The following is a 21,276-nucleotide window of genomic DNA, read 5'->3' as shown; positions in this document are numbered from 1 at the left end:
CTGGCCTTGCACATCAAAAATGGGGGGGGGGGGCTTAGAGAGATGTGTGGCTTTATGTACATATGCATAGAATAAAAATAAATACATGTATTTAAAGAACAATTGCAAAACTTCTCTGGATGTGGCTGGCTGGCTAGGAAGTTTCCAATATCCTTCCAAAACCTAGAATGGGGCGGGGGTGGGTTATCAGTGCACTCCATTAATTGCCCCATCCTCTTCATCTTCTGCAAATTGTCACTGGTCCTCACTTGCAATTATCATTCAAATCAGGGGTGGGAAACAGTTTTTAGTCCATGAGTAGCATTCCCTCATGGCTAACCTGCCAGGGGTTACAGGCAGCAGAGAGCAGGGACAAAGCCAGAGTGGGTGGGGCCACCCCACACAAACACCCCATCAATTTAGCAGCCCTGGTCAGCCTTAAAAAGAAACATTTCACACAAACAACACAGAAACAGGGTTTTTTCGGTGCTAGTCCTGCTCTTAGTAGACCCATACTGCACAAGACTAACACGGGTCCATAAATTTCAGTGGGTCTATGCTGAGCAGAATTTAGTTATCTAAAGAGAAAAATGATGGATAATTACCTTCCAATCTGCACATTAGCCCAGGAGGTATGGATCAGGTCACTTTGGATCCGAAAACAGAGGCATCAAACTCTTCAAGCATCCCTGCTCTAAGGTGTGATAGGAGCAGAGCTGGGACCTGATCCAAACCAGCACCTCCACTTATGTCAAGAGAAGGGAGCCTGTGGACCTTCCAGATGGTGCTGGACCACAACCCCCATAATTCCTGACCCTTGACATGCTGACTGAGACTGACAAATCCCAACAACATCTGGTTCCCTGTCCCTGTGGACAGGAACTCTCTGTAGTGAAGGGCCCCTGCAATGTGGAAGCGGCACAAGAAATAAGCCTGCCCAGTGAGCTCTCTCCCTAGAAGTCCTTTAGGAGCTATGGGGGAGGTCTGCAAATATTACCTGGCCCTAATGCAGAGGGTTCTCCCCACTGATGCTCAGAAATAGGACTTTGGAATATGTTAGACACAGAATGGAGTAAGATGGGGGCAGAAAGGCTGGCAGGATTGTTTTAAAGGAAATGCTTCCCCTAGAATGGCTCACCATGTCTCTTGTCTTCTATCTCCGCTCTAGAATATGTCAGATTCACCTTGGGAAAGACATTTGTTCAAAAGGGGGAGAGGCAACCAGACCTCTTTGCTACGCCTATTATTCAAAACCTCAAAACATTGCTAAAATGGAGAAATAAAGCAAGAGGGAGAGTGGCATGTTCAGCTGCAAGGGTTCCGCTCACCTGAGGACAGTCTCAAGGTGGCTAGTAGCTAGCTCCCGGGCCTGTTTCTCCGTCACAATGTCAGCGGTGACCGTGAAGGAGTGTGGAGACTTCAGCAGCTGCGGGCCCAGCAGGAAGCGTGTGGTGGCTTGAAATTTGGTTTGGGTCTTCAGAACTTGCAGGGGCTGTTTGTCCACCAGGAATGAGCTGAAGGGGAGACACAAGCAGTGGTCAGAGAGCCATGAAGCAGTGAGAAGGATTGGCTATTAGCCCTGCTGCAGCCAGCCTCATCATTCTCCCTGCTCCCCAGTCCGTATGATGGACAGAAAACATGGAGCTAAAGGAAGAATCAGCAACTGAAGGCGCCAGGAACAAAACTAGCCCCTAGAGTATGACCAATCTATCTTTCCCCAGTTGTCAGCACAGAGACAAGAGTGATTTATGGAGGAATGTCATGGCTGTGGCATTGGACTTGCCAGTAGCCTACCTTGGTGTGAGTGGCCTGTAACTCTCCCCCTCCACCCCTGCAAAGCAGCCCTTCTTTAGAACTAAATTCTGCCGGCTAATGTATGGAGACCCAAGGGTAGCGTTTAAATGGCAGTGATGGGGGAGAGGAACGAGGAGAAAATGGTGGAAGCACAGATCTCAAGGCTGAAAGGACTTATCTCAAGAGTCCTGTCCCAGTCTCCAGGAGGCAGCAACAGTTATTCCACATTTACATTGAGGCCACATTCACACCATGCACCTAAAGCACTATGGCAGCATTTTAGATGGTCAGGGCTTCCCCCAAATAATTCTGGGAGCTGTAGTTTGTTAAGGGTGCTGTGAGGTGTTGTAAAGTTACAATTCCTAGAGTTCCCTGTAAAGAGGGACTGGTTGTTAAACCACTCTGGAAATCATATTTCTGTGAATCTTAGGGACTGTAGTTTAACTCTCACAGAGCTACAATTCCCAGCACCTTAACAAACCAGAATTCTCAGGATTCTTTGAGGGAAGCTTTGTGCTTTAAATGTATTGTGTGGATGTGACCATACACTGCATTGTTTAACCTGTTGCGAATTGGTAAGGGGAAAGCCAATCTTTGAGGTGTGGGTATGTGGGTAGGGGGCAAGCAATTGCTCTCAGTGGCCTTCTGATTCTCTTCAGATCTATGGCTTTGGTGCTTCTGGCAAAGATTATCCTTACTTTTTGACGAGGGCACTAAATACATTATCCAGGCGTTCCTGAAGCTCAGAGCTCAGCTCAATTTCAGAGGCTACCAACTGCAGGCGGAGCTGGAAGCAAATGTCCACCATGCTTTCAAACCTGCCAGGAAACATACCAGGTGAGGGTTAATTTCCCCTGCCAACAACCAAAATCCCACAACTCCTCCAAGATTACATAAGCTTTAAGAACCAAACAGATTGGACAAAAAGGTGCTGCAGTCGCCCTCACACCAACCGGCAACAGTGTTCCTCCCTTTAAGTCTATCAAAAGGCTAAAGCAGGGGTAGTCACAGGTTGAGGGCCACATTCCCTTCTGGGGGCCACATGCCGGTTGTGGGAAGGACCAGAGACAAAAGTGGGTGGAGCAATGAATTTTAACTTTGTAAAGTGGGCTAGTTTTCTACATACACTTGCACACCCCTCATCAGACGAGTAAGAAGCATGATTGGAGTTCAAGGGCACATTCCAGCCAGGCAAAGATATTTGAGGGGCAAAGGAGGCCCAGTGAGGAGTGTGGCTGGAAGAGATTTGGGAGAGACCGGAGGCAAATTCCAGAGGCCAGGCAGAGAGCCCTGGAGGGCTGAATTTAGTTACAGTATTGGGATCCGAGGTTCCCTATCCCTGGGTTAGAGAAACACCCAAGTTGATCAGCAAGGGCTTCTCTGGCTATATGTATAGATGCAGAGTTTAGGCAGGGCTGCATGTGATGCTGCAATTTTGTGGGAGTGTGCAGCGTGGTACCAGGTGAGGAATTCAGCCTCTAGAGTGTCAGAACTTTAAGGCTCATGCACGTAAGTTTCTAGCACTTGTGACTGTTTTGCTCTAGCCACAGGACATACACAGTCCTGCATATCGTGTAAAAATAATTTAGACCACAACAACTATATACCAGGCTCGTCTGGACACAGACTGGTCCAACAAGGGAGATTGCTTTGCCCCTTTTATATCTTAGGGGTTTGTTTAAGCAGCACCAAAGGGCCATTGGCACATTTAGACCTTGAGCTTCCTTACCATCAGCACTAACGATATGACTGGCTTTGCAACCTGAGTTGGAAGAAACTCCCAACAATGCCAAAATAGTAGTTCCCCAAATGAAGTTATGCACTAACTAAGCTCTCCCTGCACTACTCACCTTTTCTGGAGTGGAGCCAAGTCCTCATCAAAGGGAGTTCCATTCCCAGCCAGCTGTTGCTGCCTCTTCCAGATCACAAGTCTTATCAGCACCATTTTCTTTGCACCTTCTAGCTCATTAGCTGTTTTCAGGAACAGATTTTGAAGATTTTGGAGAGACTGAAGCAAGAGACAAATAGGTTGGTAGGGATGAAGAAGACAACAAATGCTGTTGAGGCATAAATCAGATGTGCCACAGAACAGGGGGGTGGTCTCAGAGAAAGGGAGTCAGGCAAAAAAGATCTTGGAGTGTGTTCCCAGTGGACTACTTCCCCCAACCACAGATCCATCTGCCACCAAGTGCCCAGTGGGGAGAGTCCTGGTCATAGCTGTCAAGTTCTCCCTTTTTTAAAGGGAAATTCCCTTATGCTGAATAGGCTTCCTCGTGAGAAAAGGGAAAACTTGGCAGCTATGGTCCTGGTGACTTATGGTATGTTGGTATCATTTATTGTGGCTTTAAAGAATGTATCTGAAAGTTACTTGTCACCTTCACAGGACCTGTATCCCAAAAAGAGGGATATAAATAAGTAAATGATTCTGCACCAATCTGCATGCATGTTGTGTGTCCAGAGGTTAAATCAAGGTGGTTTAAGGCACAACCCAAAGGGCTGCATGCGGCCCTTGAAACCTTTTTTGGAGGTTCTCAGCAACATATGACTCCCCTGCCCCAGCCCTTGTGCCTCCTTCCCAAAGCCAGGTGCTGGGCTTTGTTAAGGAGGTGTGAGAGATCCTGGTTCTTCCCAAAGCAGCTTGAGGAAGGAGATGGGAGGACTTTAGGACCCTGTCAGAGCCTCATGCCTTCTTCCCAAAGCCTGGCACCTCACTTAGCCGGCTTTGGGAAGGCTGTGTGAATGATGGAAGGGGCATCGAATTATGGCCTTGCTCCTCCCCACACCATGCAACAAGGCAGTGTGCGGCCCATGACTTCCATGGCAAAGTACTCCTGTGGCTCACTTCTTATGAAGGGCCACAGGTTCCTTCTCCCCAATCTAGGTGATGGAACGATATAAATCTTTTAAACAAAATCCATTCATCAAACAAGAACGGTGCCTGCAGAATGAATGGGCCACCATCATGAATGGGTTACTCACACTTTCTTGCAGGTTCTCCTGTGGTGAAAATTGAAGGTTCAGCTGCAAAGGAACTGAAGATTGTAAAATCACGATTAGCATCTGCAGAAGAACTTCAGGCCTAAGTTAAGTTATCACAGAAGGAAAAGGCAAGGACTTACTGCCTAGGGTCGTGGGTTCGAGACCCACTTTGGGCAAAAGATTCCTGGATTGGAGGAACTGGACTAGATGATCCTTGTGGTCCCTTCCAACTCTACAATTCTATGAATTCTCTGAATTCATGGAAATCAGCTTGTCACAAGCCTCTCCATATGCAGAACGAAGCAGCAGCTGCATTCTCCTCAGTCTACAACACACCCTCACCCACCAATAAATTTGATACTGACAAGCATATATGATTTGCTGCTCTTCATGAGCAAAGACTGTATGGATCAAAAGCTGAGGGGGAGACAAAATGGGAGAAGGGGAGAAACTGGTTACGTGGATTGCTAGCAGGAGCAGAGAGCCAAAGGGCTGGTAAGCCCTTGCAAATGCCAGGGGTTTGGTCCATGCAGCACTCTTAATTGGCTCAGCTGTGCCGTTTGTGGAAAGGGTCCCTATATGTTTCCCAGAATAATGCAGTGAACGGGAACCTTGAGCCTCCTGCTGGCGAGACCCGGATTCTTTCCACCAGGGTAAGGCTCTTCTTGCAACCCATGTGACCCAAAGGAAGTCAAATGGCCCCATGATGTGCCAGATTCCTGTATGCTTCAATGGCTGAACAGGTAGGGAACTGCTCCATGGCGTTTGCAGTGGGAGTCTGAGTCCAGAGAACCCCATCTCTTTTGCCCCCAAGATGACTTATCTTTTTCCAAACCTCTCCTGTACCTACGATACATTGACGATATTTTTATTATCTGGACACATGGACAACAGACCCTGGAAACCTTCCACCAGACATTCAATGACTTTCACCCCACCATCAACCTAACAATGAACCAATCTATGCAAGAAATACATTTTTGGACACTACTATAAAAATACAGGATGGACATATGGACACCACCTTATACAGAAAACCAACTGACCGACAAACATATCTACATGCTTCTAGCTACCATCCCAAACATACCAAACAATCCATCGTATACAGCCAGACCCTACGTTATAACCACATCTGTTCCAACTCTACAGACAGAGAATCTCACCTAAGAGATCTACAGCAAACCTTTTTAGAACTAAAATATCCACCTGATGAAGTTAAACAACAGATCAACAGAGCCAGACTGATATTTTTTTTTATTTTGCTTCGACTCAGACCAACACGGCTACCTACCTGTAACTTATCTTTTTCCAAGGCATGGAAAAAGTTGAGTGGGGTCATTGCCTCCCCCTGGAAGAGCTTGAACTCACATATCTCGCTTCCCAGCCTCGTTCCCTTAGCAGTGAGCTGGCTAGGGCTCCCAGTGCTCTATCTTCCTTAGCAATGTGGGTCTGGGACCCTTGCCCAGGAGAGCTAGGTAGCCTCTCTGCAGGCTTCCAGCCAAAGGGTCTGTGTGACTGCTGTGTTAGTTACACAGTCCAAAGAGTGCTTGTGTGGCATGAGGGGATCTGGACCCTGAGATGCAGTTGTGCCTGAGGGTTTGTGAGCAGTGGGGTCGTTGTGGTCTGTGCCAGAGGAGCTCACAGACTGTGTAGAGGAGGGGAGGCTGAGGCATCAGTGTATGTGGTGGTGGTACAGGGAGGTGTTCTATAAGTGCGTGCCAGAGGTTGGATGGACATCTGTCATGGATGCTTTAACCCTGCATTGCAGGGGGTTGGACTGGATGACCCTCGCAGTTCCTTCCAACTCTACAATTCTATAATTATGTGACTTGAATTCATTGACCCCCCTCCATGTGTGGGTGGCGTGTGGGCATCCACCATCACAGCCCGATTGATTGGCATTGGCAGTGATGCTACATGCCTGGCTGATGTTTTAGGAATTTCTGTTTCCTTCCCTCCAGTTGTAGCTCAACAGCTGCAGGATATGGTAACTATGTCTCTCCCCCCCCCTTTCCCCAGCATAACTGGCATATATGATTGCTCTGCCCAGCAACTTCCTATGTTCCTAATACTCTGTGGGCAAAGCGTAGCAGTTTTCTGCTGGGCAAGCAGAAAAATGTGTGGGTGCATGACTAGGTTCAGAATTACATTCTGTTTCAAAAATATACCTTTGTGGCAGGGAAAGGCTTGTGCAGGTCAGCAAAAAGCACCATGAGATATATTTTACAGAAGTCTAATTATATTGGAATTTTGCTTGCTATCTCTATACTGACCAAAAAACCCACGCCAATTCCCTAACTAGGAGCTATGATTACTGCTCAACAATTGTGCCCTGTACTCTCTCTATATATTTAATAATCTAAAATAATGTGGTATTATTTGATAGCCATTATTATATTTGTTCACAGATGATCACAGGGCCTGGAGACAGACAGACAGACAGACAGACAGACAGACAGACAGACAGACAGACAGACAGTGTACCCACAGCAGTGACCAGGGGAGGAATGACTGCTGAGAGGACAACAGAGGGAAGAAACACCACGGTGCATCTGTAACAGCAAAACCTGATGCTTTCATCTGACCCAGCTGCAACAAAACATGTCACTCCTGTATTGATCTCTGCAGCCACAGCAGGCTCTGTAACCTCCCAACAGTTTGACTTTACCCCTGAAGGTGCACTCTTCCATTGTCTCCCGAGAGAGATGGATGCCAATAAATTTTGTTCACAATAAGCTCCTTGATTTCATACTTGTTTTTACAGGTTGAAAGGGTGGCAAACCTTGTCACAAAAGATGATCTGGTTAATTTTGTGGTCAAGCAAGCATAGCTAGAAAGGGAAGCCTCTCTCTGAAACCCTATCAGTGTCTAGAATCTTCAGTAATTTGTTTAAATTGCATGTAACCTTATGGTGAAGGGGGAGTAAGAAATCAAAATCAGCATTGCCCATCCATGCCATCCTTCCACACCTCTCAACAGTTTTATCTCTACAATTGTGACATTAGGACTGACTACAGTGATCAAGTTCCAGGACTCTTTGCAACTCAGGGTGTTCCCATACAGCACAGAAAGCCAGCAGCATTAGCATGGAACAACTGCCATTTTAAGGTAAGCCATTTCTGACCCCAATGCAAGAGTGGCAGTTTGTTCAGCCAACCGGGCACCACCTTTGGGGTTGTGGGGCCTATGAGGGCACTGGAGGAGTGAGGGGGCGGCATCAGGGAGAGAGAAGAACAGGGTGGCCAAAGTGAGATGGTGGGCGTGGTGGAAGAAGGCACCTGTCCCTGTGTACCCTCAAACCTGGCAGTGTTCATTTCAACCTCCTCACCTCTTGCGTTGCTGTTCATCTGATTCAAGCTCTCCCGGAGTGCCTGGATCTCCTGCACTCTGTATTGCAGCTTCTGCAGATTGAATATAAACCTCAGTTCTTCCCGCTGGCGCTGGATGAAGAGGGCCACATTCTGAAACTATAAGAAGCAAAAGTGAGATGTAGCACTTCCTGCTTCCATTTTCTACATATTTAATAGCTAAATAGCTATTGCTTCGTCCCACACTGCAGAACTGGAGTAGACTGGGCAGTGAAATGGCAGTGATCCTGCAAAACAGTGGTGACATTTCCTGCAAAGGGCAGCAATCAGAAGCAGAGACTCAGCCTGAGGGCCCAGATGTAAAAGAAAGAAAGGGCCAGCCGCCACATGTTGGATATTTTGCATGGATCAATGTAGAAACAGATGTTGCCTGCAGTGTAGCTATCACAACATGTTGGTTGCCCAGAGGGTGAACCCAATTTTGCAGTAAGTTATAGACATATGTGCCAATGAATCAAATGCTGGTTCAGCAAATTTGATTCTGATGTAAAAGTGTGGGAGCCCTGAATCTTGTCCCGCCCATCATAAAGCAGGGTGGCTGCCTACCTTAAATAAAAAAAAAGTGAGATGTATTTGAATACTTCACTTGACCAAAAACAAAACCCAGAAGCATTTTAGATCCCGTTGAAAAACTGCTCTGGGGATGAGGAGAGGAATGTTTGTGATGGCACAGGCAGAAGTCCATGTCATCAGGAGACACTGACACAGGACCATGTGGAAGATGAGCAAAGGTGAGGAGATGCCAGGATAGGACAGGTGGCCCTTTGCCCTGAGGGATACTGCTCTATGCTGAACCACCTTGGCTGCAGGTTGGAATACTGGCCAGGATGGGCAAGTGTTTCTAGGCTCTGGCGTTACCTTGCTCATCCATTGGCTCCCCTTGAAGCACAAAAGGTTTCCAGACCAGACGAGGACCAAGTCAGAGTGGACAACAGCAATACCCACTGTGTCTGGGGGCTGAACTTATGGTAAACATTGGGCACGGGTGTTACATTTTAAAAAGTGTACTTAAATCGATCTCTTTTATTTTGAAGGAAGGGGGGAAAACAGGTGTAGGGCCCTGATCCCAAGCATGCTCTTGAGCTGGATGGATCAAGGCCCCTGCATCAGTTCCCTGCCAACAATATATATATATCTCCCTCTCCTCAGCTGCTACTTGCCCCTGAAAATGTTGCTTCCTACAAACAGCACCTTCAGAAGTTTCCAGCAGGGGATCAGTGCGGAGTCACAAACCAGCTTAGAGCTGAAGGGCTGCAACTGCTTTTCCTTCAAAATAAAAGTGGTCAGGTTTAAGCATGCTTTTTAACCAAAAACACGTTCATTGTATCACACAGTAGTGGGCAGGGGGGAGCTGTCAAGGCTTACCTGGCAGCGCAGTTGCTGCAGCTTACCTGGAAGGAGAATGGAAGGGGCAAGGCAGTGGGGAGGTTGGTGCTGTGCAAATGCACTTGCCAGGAGGTCAGACTGAACTAGTCTGCAATGGTCATTGGTGACTGTTATGTAGAGATAACAGGGTGAGATATTATGACCATAGTGCCTCTGTGGCAGAGAACAACTTTTGGGAATCCTCTTACCTGTTGGGCTGCTGTTTGCTCTCCCTCTAAGATTCTTTTTATAGCCCCCACCAGCTGCAGTGGCTCTCTCCGGTATCTATTCTATAATTATTGGGAAGAAGACAATGTTGTTAATGCTTGTGCCTCAAGCCACCTGTGAGGTTGTTCCATGGTTTATCCCCATCACAAGAATGGACTGAAACTGCTGTATAGACAAGGATGGGGAACCTGCAGCCTTATAGATGTTGTTGGACTACAACTCCCATCATCCCTGGCTGTTGGGCAAGCTGACAAAGGCTGAAAGGAGCTGGAGTACAGCAACATCTGGAAGGCCACAGTTTCTCCAGCACTGCCTTAGAGACCCTGGGAAGTGAAGCCAGTGAAGGAAGGGCACTCTGAGGCAACAAGCTGGGGTGGGCCATGTTCCCCAAAAGTGAATCCATACTGCAAGCTGGAAGCCCACCAGAGTTTATTATGTCCCAACTTGCCTAAGAAACTGGCTCTCAAAAGCCTGGAAACTTAGCACATAATTGACGAAGGGCTGTATCCAATGCTAGTCATGCTCAGAGCAGACCCACTAAAATGGCTAAGTTAGGCTCATTTATTTCAGTGGGTTTACTGATACTTTAGTTGGCTGAAAAGTCCCACTTTTCTACTTACTTGGAAGTTTTGTGGTGTGTGTTTTTAAAATGTTGGGGAGCATTCAAAACTGGGGCCCCTCATCTCCATTCTGATGTAGCGTAATCCATTCTGTCACCTCAGAATTCTGCCACATGTGTGGACCAGGCTCATGGCCTCATCTCTCTGGAGCAGAAACCGTGCATGGGGGCTCTGCAATCTATGTGACCTGCCTTGGGGCCTTTCCTTCCCTCATGAAAGCCCTCCCTGAGGTTGCTTGGGGAGGTGTTCAGCAATCCTGACAGCAACCCTTTTCAGTCATCAAATCCACCCTGTTGCTAAGTTACCAAAGCCTAGCAGATGAAACCCAATCCTTACTGCCTCTTTCCTAAAGTTTTGAAAAAGACAACTTCCTTAGGTGTTCCTGTATAACAAACTGCTGTGTTGTCCACAAAGAGGGACAAGAAGGTAACGTAACAGGATAAAATTGGCACAGCGGAAGGCCCTGTTTTGATCTGCCCCTCTCCAGTGTGGGCCTTTTTCAACAGACATCAGCTTCCTACATACCTCGATATTGGCAATGACCTGAAGAATCGGACCAGTCTGGCAGTTTTTGTTGGCTAGGTCTTGAAGTCTCTCCACCATGGCAGACAGGAGCCTGTCTGCAAGAACAGCACAGAAGGAGTCTGAGCTGTTGATGAATTCCCTGAGGAGACCAGGCAAGCAGGAGCGGGGACAGGTTGAGAAAGAGAGAAGGAGAATTGGAGACTTGTAGGTCATTATTCCAATAGCCAAATCCACCCACTCCTTCCTTTTCAGAATTTTGTCCAAGCCACCACATCACCTAATAGGCCCCATTTCTCTCAAGCAACAAAACATGGAGTGTTCTTGTTTTTTGCCAAAGGCATTACTATACAGGCAGCCACTGGAGAAAAGACAACTCTCTGAGGCTCTGTACACACCATGATAAACCACATGGCTTCCCCAAAGAATCCTGGGAACTATAGTTTGTTAAGGGTGCTGGGAATTGTGGCTTTCCTAGGATTCTTTAAATGTCTTCAAAATTATTAATCAATTATCTAAATGTGTATACCATCCTTCATCTGAAGACCTCAGGGTGGTTTACATAAAAATACAGAACACCACAAAGTACATAATGAAATCAATGACAAAAACAAAACAAAAAAATAACCAGCCCCACCCCACCCCACCCCCACAATTATTGCCCTCTCTAGGCTCAAGTAGTATTATTGCTGTCAGGTCCTCATTTCAAAAGGGAAATGTATGATGTGTACACAGCCTAAGGCTACATAACACTAAGAGTATGCCTATACCTGTCTACTCAGAAGTAAATCCCACTCAAAGAAGGACCAGTATGAAAAAAGTGTGGTTTCCCTTTTCAGTTATGTAAATAGAAACAGGTTATTTGGGCCTTCCTCCAGCTTCGCATGTATCTGTGGGGAGAGATTCTTCTTCTTCTTTGGTGATCACTCGTAGCCGAGTAAGATTGTCTTCCATAAACACGGTTTTAACAATGGGTCCGTAAGTGACTGTGGAGGCCAATTCTGGATCCACACATCCTTCCACAGTGGGGACATTGGTTTCCAGGCAGGAGTTGATAACGGTGTGGATTTGCCAAGCGTGCCTTCCTCTTAGCACATTTCTCCCTTGTGTCCAACTGGAGCGCTCGCAGGCCAGTGTTTTCCAGTTGTCAGTGCTTATACTACATTTTTTAAGATTTGCCTTGAGACAGTCTTTAAACCTCTTTTGTTGACCACCAGAATTACGCTTTCCATTTTTAAGTTTGGAATAGAGTAGTTGCTTTGGAAGACATCAGGCATCCGCACAACATAACCAGTCCAGCGAAGTTGATGTTGAAGAATCATTGCTTCAACACTGGTGATCTTTGCTTCTTCCAGTACACTGATATTCATTCGCCTGTCTTCCCAAGTGATGTGTAAAACTTTTCGGACACACCATTGATGGAATCTTTCGAGCAGTTGGAGATAGCGTTTATAAGTGGTCCATGTTTCACAAGCATATAGTAAGGTTGGTAGTACAATAGCTTTGTAAGCAAGCATTTTGGTTTCCCTGTGAAAGTCCCGGTCCTCAAATACTCTGCATTTCAATGTCATGGTGAGTGGGCTTGCATGTTCCTATGACCCTTGTGAGCGAAGCCGTCGGGAATCTCATACTCCCAGCAGGGTCACCCAAGGCGGTAAGGTCAAAGGGAAGGAGCTAGACAAAGAATGATCCAAGAAGTCCTCAACGGCAGAACAGGCGGATGATAACAAGTGGTGTGTTACAACGACTGTGAAGGCGGATGAAGGCTGCAGCAGATAGGAATCTACCGGTTTGTCGTGACTACTTCATGCCATTGGAACAAAGCCCTACTGCGAAGACTGTGCGTTGGTCAGCGTGCACTGATCTACACACATAAAACAAATTCATGCACAGGGGAGAGATTATGGACCTAATGGCCTACCTTTGAGGGAGCTAAAATGACTGCTTTTTTGTTTACAGGAATGTAACTTTGAGAATGCATATTTTTCGGGCTTTTTAAATAAATATTTATACTTTTCAGGTTTATACATTTCACTAATTTTACAATCATTTTGACATTTCAAAACTTAAATTCCTTCCCCCTTTCTGTGGTTCCTTAAATTTACTTTTAATATCTTCTGCATATTCAAATTAGTTTAATTTGCTCATTTATTCAACTTCTTTAAATATATACTCTTATGAAACTGCAGGTTATTACAATAATCCTGCCAATGTTCTTATCTGTTTACAATTTATCTGTAAATATTCAATAAACCATTACCATTCTTTTATAAAAAGTTTTACAATGTATGTTTTTTGGAACTGGAGTACTGCACTTTGTTGTTCTGTTTGCAGTTGTTTTATAACTGTTATTTGTTTGGAAAATCAATAAAAAATATTTTTAAAGAAAGAAAAAAGAAGCCCCCCCCTTCATTTCAATGGGACTTGCTCTTAGGTAAACCTGAATAGCATTACAGCCTTTGTCTGGCCAAAGGAGCAGGTCTGGAGAAGCTGGACCTGCATAATCTTCTTGTGCAGCTGTAGAGCCATTTCAGCAGACCTCCCCAGACTGCAGCCAATGGGAGTTGGGAGTCCAACGAGATCAGGAGGCTACTAGGTTGGGGAAAGCTTCTTTAAGAAAACTGACCTAACCTCTGTGTTATGACCTGAAATGTGAAGATGGTCCAGGGATGCCATCCCATGGGAACATCTTACCCTGAGTTAATTCACTGATGGTAAAACTACTGGTTTTATGTTTTTATATTGCTGTAAAACACTTTTATGATACAGCTGTATACAAATATTTCTATAAATAAATAAAATAATAAACTGCAAAGAGGGGAAGCCCTACAAGGGCTTTTAATCTGTATATGAAGAACAGTTGTGCAGGATGAGATTAATAGCAGTGCTGGGAGTTAGTCTGGAGAAAACAAAGCTGTTTTTGAACAAAGCTCCTCTGCAGACTTACCAAGGCTGGTTTTCTAACCAGTCCCCCAGAAGGCATCTCAGGCTTCGAGGGAATTCTTCAAAGAGGCCACTGAATAGCTCTGGAGGCATGTCAGAGACAAGGCTCCACAGGGACATCTTGGAATTCGTCATCTGCAGTAGAAAAAGTAGAAGTTGGCTGTCACCACACTCAAGAGACGCTACGGCACACTGGCCAATCTGTGAATGTCTTGTTTACTGCTGAAGAAGGGCCTTTTCCCCCAACATCACCCCCCCCCCAAATAGACTATCTATGACAGTGTTTATTATCAACAATAGGAACACGGGAGGTTGACTTATACCTTAATGTCAGCACTTATACCTTAATGGATCAGCACTTTCTACTTTTAATTAGCAGCCGTTCTCTAAGGTCTCAGGAAGAGAAGGTTTCTGGCTTCCTACTTCTCTTCAACTGGAAATGGACAGATTGGACATCAGGCTTCCTGTCTGCAAAGCATATGCTTTACCAGTGAGCTGAGATCATCTTTTAATAAGATGCTTGTAAAATATTCCAAGATTGCCAGCTCACTGCAAATAATGATGATGATGATAACAATAATAATAACAGTTCTGGTGGATAAAAAAGGAAGGCAGTCTGGTAAATTTCTCTTGAAAGCAAGTTCCTCAGAATGGCAGCAAAGGTAACCTATCTGTTGATTGCTAAGGACACAGGCTACAACCATTGCTGTTGACAGCACCCATCCTGTGGAATTCCTTCCCCACAAAGGCCTGCTTAAGTCCTTCATTGCATGCGGTTATGCAGCTGGTGAAAACCTTCTTGCATTAGTTTACCCAGCAGCAGAGGTATACCTAGGCTCCCTTGTGCCCTTAGTAAGGAGCTAGATGGTGCCCCCCCATCCTTTGCACCCTTCTAGCCACTCCAAGCCAAAGTGGAGGGGTGTGGGTTTTGTGTAACCCCGGACCTGCAGTGTCAGTGGGGGCCAACCTGGCCAACCCTTTGGTAAGCCTCTGCCCAGTGGGAACAGAAAACTGATGCTAGCATTCTGTCCTGTTGTAACTAAGGGCTGGTCCACATTTCTGCTTGTCTCATGCCTAGAAAGCACAGGTCCGAGTTTTCCGCTTGCTCTGTGCTTTCTAGGCAAGGGATGAGTGGTTTTGCCGACCTAAAGGCAATCCGTTGAAAACCCAATTGCTAAACTGTGGATTTTCCTAGAGGAAAGCAAAGGGACAAATGGAGATGGATAATCCCTAACCTGTTTTTTAAATATATGAGTTCCTTTAGTTTATTTCTGTCTCACGGTATCAATGCATTTATGTAAACTGTAATCTGAACTACTTTGGGAAAAGGACACTTATTATGAAAAGGTGACTGACCCTGTATTTAAAAATGGATCGGTTTACAAATCCAAGTGCAAAGTCTTTCCAAGGGATGTTTTATTGAGTCACTAACAATATCACCAAAGTCTGTAAATTTCCTAGTTGGAAAAACAAATCTGTCCAGTTTATAACACTTGGCAGTAATAGAAGTGGAATGTCATCCTTTCCCTCAACAGCTCAGACTGAAAACAACAACAACAACAAACAACAACAATAACAACAATAGTGCATACGTGCATTAGTAGGTTTTCAACTGCATTAGTAGGTTTTCAACTATTTTTCATCCAGTTAAGTTCACTATAACCCTTTCCCCTTCTATGAGCCATTTTATAACCTCCTTGAGGCTTGAAGGCTGTATACAATGCTAGTCCAACGCAGAGGAGACCCACTGAATTGAATAAACATGACTAACTTAGATCCATTAATTGTTGTGGGTCGATTCTGAGTAAAACTTAGTTTTTTAAAAAAACAACAACACACACATGAAGAGTTTTAAATTATCTTAAAAGATAATTAAAGATAATGATTACTTTCCCACATATAGTATAATACTATAACACCATACTGGGTTAATGTTAATGTTAAATTATTACGTTGCTATAGTTTTATAATGCTATATAATGTACAATGCTATAGTGTGATGGTGTTATAGCAATACACACACACACATATATATATATACATACACACACACATGCCAGAAAAGCATTCTAGAAATAATTAAAAGAGGTTAAAGAAACCAAACAACAGTTATCAAATGGAACGCCCCCCCCCCAAAGGTAATACTGAATGTGTGTTGAGCTATGATGAGTTCACTTTCTGAACAGGCCAGTGCCAAGTGCCCATGTTAAAACCTCACCTTTAAAAAAAGACATGAGTAGTGCTAAAGGCATTTACACTTGCACAGATGATATTCTTCCATTTGTCTGTGATCCAAAAAAGGACGAGGAAGAGCAAAGGAAAAATTCAGGATGGTATGGATAGGATAATGGTTTGGATGCCCTGCAGAAAGCTAATGAACAAAGCACAGCAAATCCGCCCAACTGCACCAGGTTCATCACTGAGCCCAATTCAAGATGCTCGTGTGTAAATCCCTAAATAACTTAGGATCCCGTTATCTTAAGCAGCACCTCCTATTATCCTGCCTATGCATTGAGAGCTGCTGCTGCCCTTTGTGCCATGCTGTTGCCCAGCAGAGTCTGAATGACAAGGAATTCATTTTTAAAATCATGAAAAACTGCTGTTGTTTGTGGTCTCTGGGGAGAGTTAGTGATATCATGGAGTTTACAATCAGCTGGTTCTCTACACCAGGGTGTGGACGAATCTGTCAATTTCAGCTTTTTTAATTGTTCTAATCTTAAATGGAGTTCTCCGCATTTCCACATCAGTTTGCATTTTTTTTAAAAAAAGCTCATGAGAACTCATCAGCATTAGATTGTTTATTTCTTTGATACACACAATTTTGTATACAATCCTCCAATATACACATTTTTGCAAGTAATTCCCCCATATGCAATACAATTTCGTATATTATTTTCACTAACATATGAATTTTTATGTACCCATTACCATTTTTGTACACATTCCTTGGCTGGAGAACTGCATCACAAATTCAGACAAGCGCAACATTTTAAGGATAACTGAGTTTCTCTTTGCACAATGTCCCAGAAAGTGCAGATGAGAGAATTTTGTATTAAAATGTGAACTGAACTGAATCCCCGGCATCCCTATATGCACAGCTGGAAAAAGCTGGTTTCCCTGTAGCTGGATCTAAGAGAGAAGACTGCACATCTAAACAAAACATGGCAAGCTTGATTCCACAGAGGACATTCACCTCTCAAATTATGTACATCAGCAGGCAAAGTTCCACACCATCCCTCAGCTGAAGAGCAATTCAAGCACACACTGCAGCTCTTGGAAATGAGCACAAATAACTCCTTGAAAGACACCTAACCAAACAATTCAGGACTCCTGGACAGAAGTTTAGCACTAAAGCAGTTTTTCGTTTCTCTCTAGGGAGCAGGGGGCAGCTCTTCCCAGTGTAAACAAGAAGAAAAACTAGAGTAGAGCTGCCAGATTGTAATCTGGAGATTTAACAGATCTGTACCAGCAAAATAGGATGCAGCAATAGTCTCTCCTGCCCCACCACCCTCCTCTGAGCCTGTTGCACACCCTTGCCTGGAGGAGCAAATAATAAAATCAATTAAAATACTGTAAAATAAAAGCTCCTGTTATTGTCCTGTAGCAGATCTCTTAGATCTCCAGCTTTGTCCCACTAGGAAACTCTAAGGGGGGAGGGGAGGACTAACACACTAGGAAGCAACACTTTAGAAGATAAATAGTCGATGCAAATAGTGTGTTAAGTGTACACTCTGTACATGGAGTAAAGGACTGAGGAAAACAGGTATCAGTACCCCACTCCCTCAGCCCCAATATAAAGGTAAAGGGACCCCTGACCATTAGGTCCAGTTGTGACCAACTCTGGGGTTGCAGCGTTCATCTTGCATTATTGGCCGAGGGAGCCAGTGTACAGCTTCCAGGTCATGTGGCCAGCATGACAAAGCCGCTTCTGGCGAACCAGAGCAGCACACGGAAACGCCGTTTACCTTCCTGCTGTAGCGGTACCTATTTATCTACTTGCACTTTGAGGTGCCTTCGAACTGCAGGGTTGGCAGGAACTGGGACTGAGTAATGGGAGCTCACCGCATCGCAGGGATTCAAACCGCCAACCTTTTGATAGGCAAGCCCTAGGCTCTGTGGTTTAACCCACAGCGCCACCCGCGTCCCAATCAGCCCCAATATAGTAAGACAGAAAAAGGAGAATCTAGGATTATTTTCTTCTGGGTTAGGATGTACCATGCTACTCACTCATACATACAAGGTTACAAGGGTAGAATCCAGAGAGATCTGTCCTGTACATTTAAATCCCCCAAATGCATCAGGAAAGCAATGCAGCGAAGTCTGTTCCTCCTCCAGTCTTGTCATCTGCACCTCTAACCCCACCCGCTTCCACCCTACTCCTTCCACAGCTGCTGCAGTGAGCAAGTGTCACACAACAGGAAGGAGACGGGGCGGGAGTTGTGGACAAAGAAACCACAACATCTGCAGGCTACATGGCAACCCTATCTACATAAACTTCTGTAACTCTCCAGTCTGAATAGCTTATTGCACTGCCTTGCCTCATCTCTTGCCTCTGAGGAGCCTGTTGGTTCAGGCCAAAGGCCCATCTAATCCAGCACACTGTCTCACACAGCAAAACCCTGTGTCACTCTGGAACCCCACCTAGTTCCCACCCTGAGAAGCTCCTCACTCCACTGCCAATTGCTTCAATTGGCTCAGGAACTAGCCAAGCTGTTCCCAAAAATCATGAAAAGAGGGAAGGAGGGGCATACTGATCCTAGCGTCTGGTCTGAAGGCACAGGAGCTAGAAAAGGATCTAGGGTTCTTAATAGACCACAAGTTTAACACGAGTCAATAGTGTGGGGAAATAGCAAATAAAGTTAGGCTGCATCAACATATGTAGAGTGTCCTGATCAAGGGAAGTCATAGCACCACTCTATTCTGCCTTGGTCAGGCCACACCTGGAGTACTGTGTCCAGTTGTGGGCATCACAGATTGAGAAGGATATTAAGAAACTGGAAAGTGTGCAGAGGAGGGCAACCAAGATGATCCAGGATCTGGCAACCAAGACTTATGAGGAACAGTTGAAAGAGCTGGGTATGTTTAGCCTGGAAAAGAGGAGACTGAGAGGAGGTATGATAGTCATCTTCAAATATCTCAAGGGCTGTCACATGGAAGATGGAGCACACTTGTTTTCTCCTGCTAGAACCTGAACCAATGGAAAGGAGATTGTGACCAAACATCTTGAAGAACTTTTTAATGGTAAGAGCTGTTCCACAGTGGACAGACTCCCACGGAAGGTGGTGGACTCTCCTTCATTGGAGGTTTTTAAGCAAGGGTTGGATGGCCATCTGCCGTGGATGCTTTAGTTAAGATTTCTTCCAAATCTACAATTCTATGATTCTATGAAGCTAGCACCTTGCTGATACTAAGCAGTTCTGGGTCTGGTCACCCAGCGCCTGGGCCTGTGCATCACATACATGTCACCTTGGGTCCCATGATGAAAAAAGATGGGATGCAAATATGTAAGAAAAGAAAACAAGACTTGTAAGGAAATATCAAGGATTGCAAATTCCATGTTATACTGCAACCCTGTGCCACAATGGGCTGCGGAACAGAAGGAGCGGAAGAAGGAAATACTTAACCCAGAACTGGGGAACTTTTGGCCCTCCAGTTGTTGCTGGACTACAAGCCCCTCAATGCCAGCAAGTATAGTCAAAGGTCAGGGATGATGGGAGTTGAAGTTCAGCAACAAACAGGGGAAGGCTCTCCATCGAAACGGCCTCGGTCCTATATACCTGAAGGAGCATATTCACCCCCATTGTTCAGCCTGGACACTGAGATCCAACGCTGAGGGCCTTCTGGTGGTTCCCTCACTGCGAGAAGCAAAGCTACAGGGGAACCCTGTGGAACACCCTTCTATCGGAGGTCAAGGAGATAAACAACTACCTGACATTTAGAAAACACCTAAAGGCAGCCCTGTTTAGGGAAGTTTTTAATCTGTGATATTTTAATGTATTTTGGTATTTGTTGGAAGCCGCCCAGAGTGGTGGGGGAAAGCCAGCCAGATGGGCGGGGTATAAATAAATAAATAAATAAATAAATAAATAATATAACACCTCCGACTTTCCTCCCTACCCATTTCCCCCTAAAACTCCCTGCACAAGCTGCTTTAGGGTTCTGGACCCATGAGTAACTCATTTGGGAGGAGAATCTCAGAAGGGGAAGGGTTAAGCATTCCCTCCCAAAGGCTTTTTGCAACAGAGATGCTTTTCCTGCACAGACTTAGTTGGGTCGGTGGCTGGATAGGGACACATACATCAACTGTGAAGTATGCAGTGGGATGGCTGGGTAGCAGAGCTCGCTCCATCGGCTTCGATGTGGCAGGCCAGCTCCATCAGACCTCCTCTATTGTCAATTGGCAACCGGGCGCAGGTGCACCTGCTTTTAAAGGGACTGAGTTTGCATGATTAAAAGAAAAAGGTCAAAGTGCAGGTAGGGTGAGGCGAAGCTCCACCCAAGTCAGGAAAAGAAAGCTGATGCCAGAGCTAATTCCTTAGGGATGTGGGTGGAGGGACTGGAGGTTTATGGCAGGGAAGTCAAAAGGTTTTCAGAGGACTCATGAAAAACAACAAGCCCTGGCATGTCACCATGTTGAGCCTAGAGCTTCCACAGCTGACATAGATGTCCCCACTTCCCAAAAACAAACCCTGCATTAAAACCCAAGGTGTACTTCTACTCCACCGGGCACATCCAGTGAACACATTTCCTGCCTTTTATAAATTTGAAGGATGTTTTAGTTCGATGATGATGCACACCGCCATATTTTTCTATGAGTTGGTGGTTTATACTCCTATAAAGCAACCATCCTGCCAAGTGGTAAAGTACTTCCTTGCCATCCTTCTGCATTACATCAGAAATCCAGAAGAGGAATTGCAAAATCCTGGTAGGCAGTTTGGGAATGGGGAGGGGAGCTTTCTGGCAGCCCTTCAAAATAGAGAACTTCCCTTTGTAAAGTAGGACTCCGTGGCCACCCTAAGCACACCACCCTTGATGTCTTCTGCTCAACCTGACAGCCTCCCACAGATGCCTTTTCAGCTTTAGGACTTCCACTGGGAGACATGCTGCTCATGCATTTCCTTCTAACATCTAGTTTGGCTCAGAGATAATCCATTTGCTGATTGGTTAAATGTACACTGTGGAAAGTTGTCACTTGACAAATGCTTTGCATCCGAATTGCATACACACACCTCCCAAGCCCAGATTAGGCTCTGTACACTTCACCCATAGTAAATAGCCCCTGACTTGAGAGTACATCATGATGTTATACGGTAGCCGTTCTATGTTAAAATTATCTTGTGGACGTGCCCTTCCACATGTTTTCCAAAAAGAAGCCATCCCATGAGAGTTAAGCAGAGCTCTTTTCAAACAAGCCAAAGTAGATTTACGAATCTGTTGTGCTTCTTAGTTATTTTTAGCAAGCTTTTCCAAAGTAT

General features: G+C 45.2%; 1 protein-coding gene across 3 annotated transcripts in view; it reads right to left on the bottom strand.

The window, feature by feature from the left end:
- Positions 1-21,276, bottom strand: part of STAT6 (signal transducer and activator of transcription 6) — an 87,415-nt gene that overhangs the window by 24,764 nt on the left and 41,375 nt on the right. For 2 of the 3 annotated variants that reach the window (XM_035102095.2, XM_035102105.2), the window contains exons 2-9: positions 13,806-13,936; positions 10,862-11,000; positions 9,698-9,778; positions 8,084-8,222; positions 4,753-4,805; positions 3,624-3,781; positions 2,472-2,591; positions 1,308-1,493 (exon numbers count right to left, since the gene is read on the bottom strand). In XM_035102095.2, coding sequence (XP_034957986.1) covers positions 1,308-1,493; positions 2,472-2,591; positions 3,624-3,781; positions 4,753-4,805; positions 8,084-8,222; positions 9,698-9,778; positions 10,862-11,000; positions 13,806-13,936 — 1,007 coding nt within the window. Of the gene's footprint in view, positions 1-1,307; positions 1,494-2,471; positions 2,592-3,623; positions 3,782-4,752; positions 4,806-8,083; positions 8,223-9,697; positions 9,779-10,861; positions 11,001-13,805; positions 13,937-18,038; position 21,276 lie in introns of those variants that run through there. The other variant, XM_035102087.2, reaches the window with a different exon arrangement.

The sequence above is a fragment of the Zootoca vivipara genome, chromosome 2 (genome assembly GCF_963506605.1).
Source record: "Zootoca vivipara chromosome 2, rZooViv1.1, whole genome shotgun sequence".
In the NCBI taxonomy this organism is placed as follows: Eukaryota; Metazoa; Chordata; class Lepidosauria; order Squamata; family Lacertidae; genus Zootoca; species Zootoca vivipara.
Note: the sequence above shows the minus strand (reverse complement) of the source record. Positions and strands in the feature narration are given on the sequence as shown.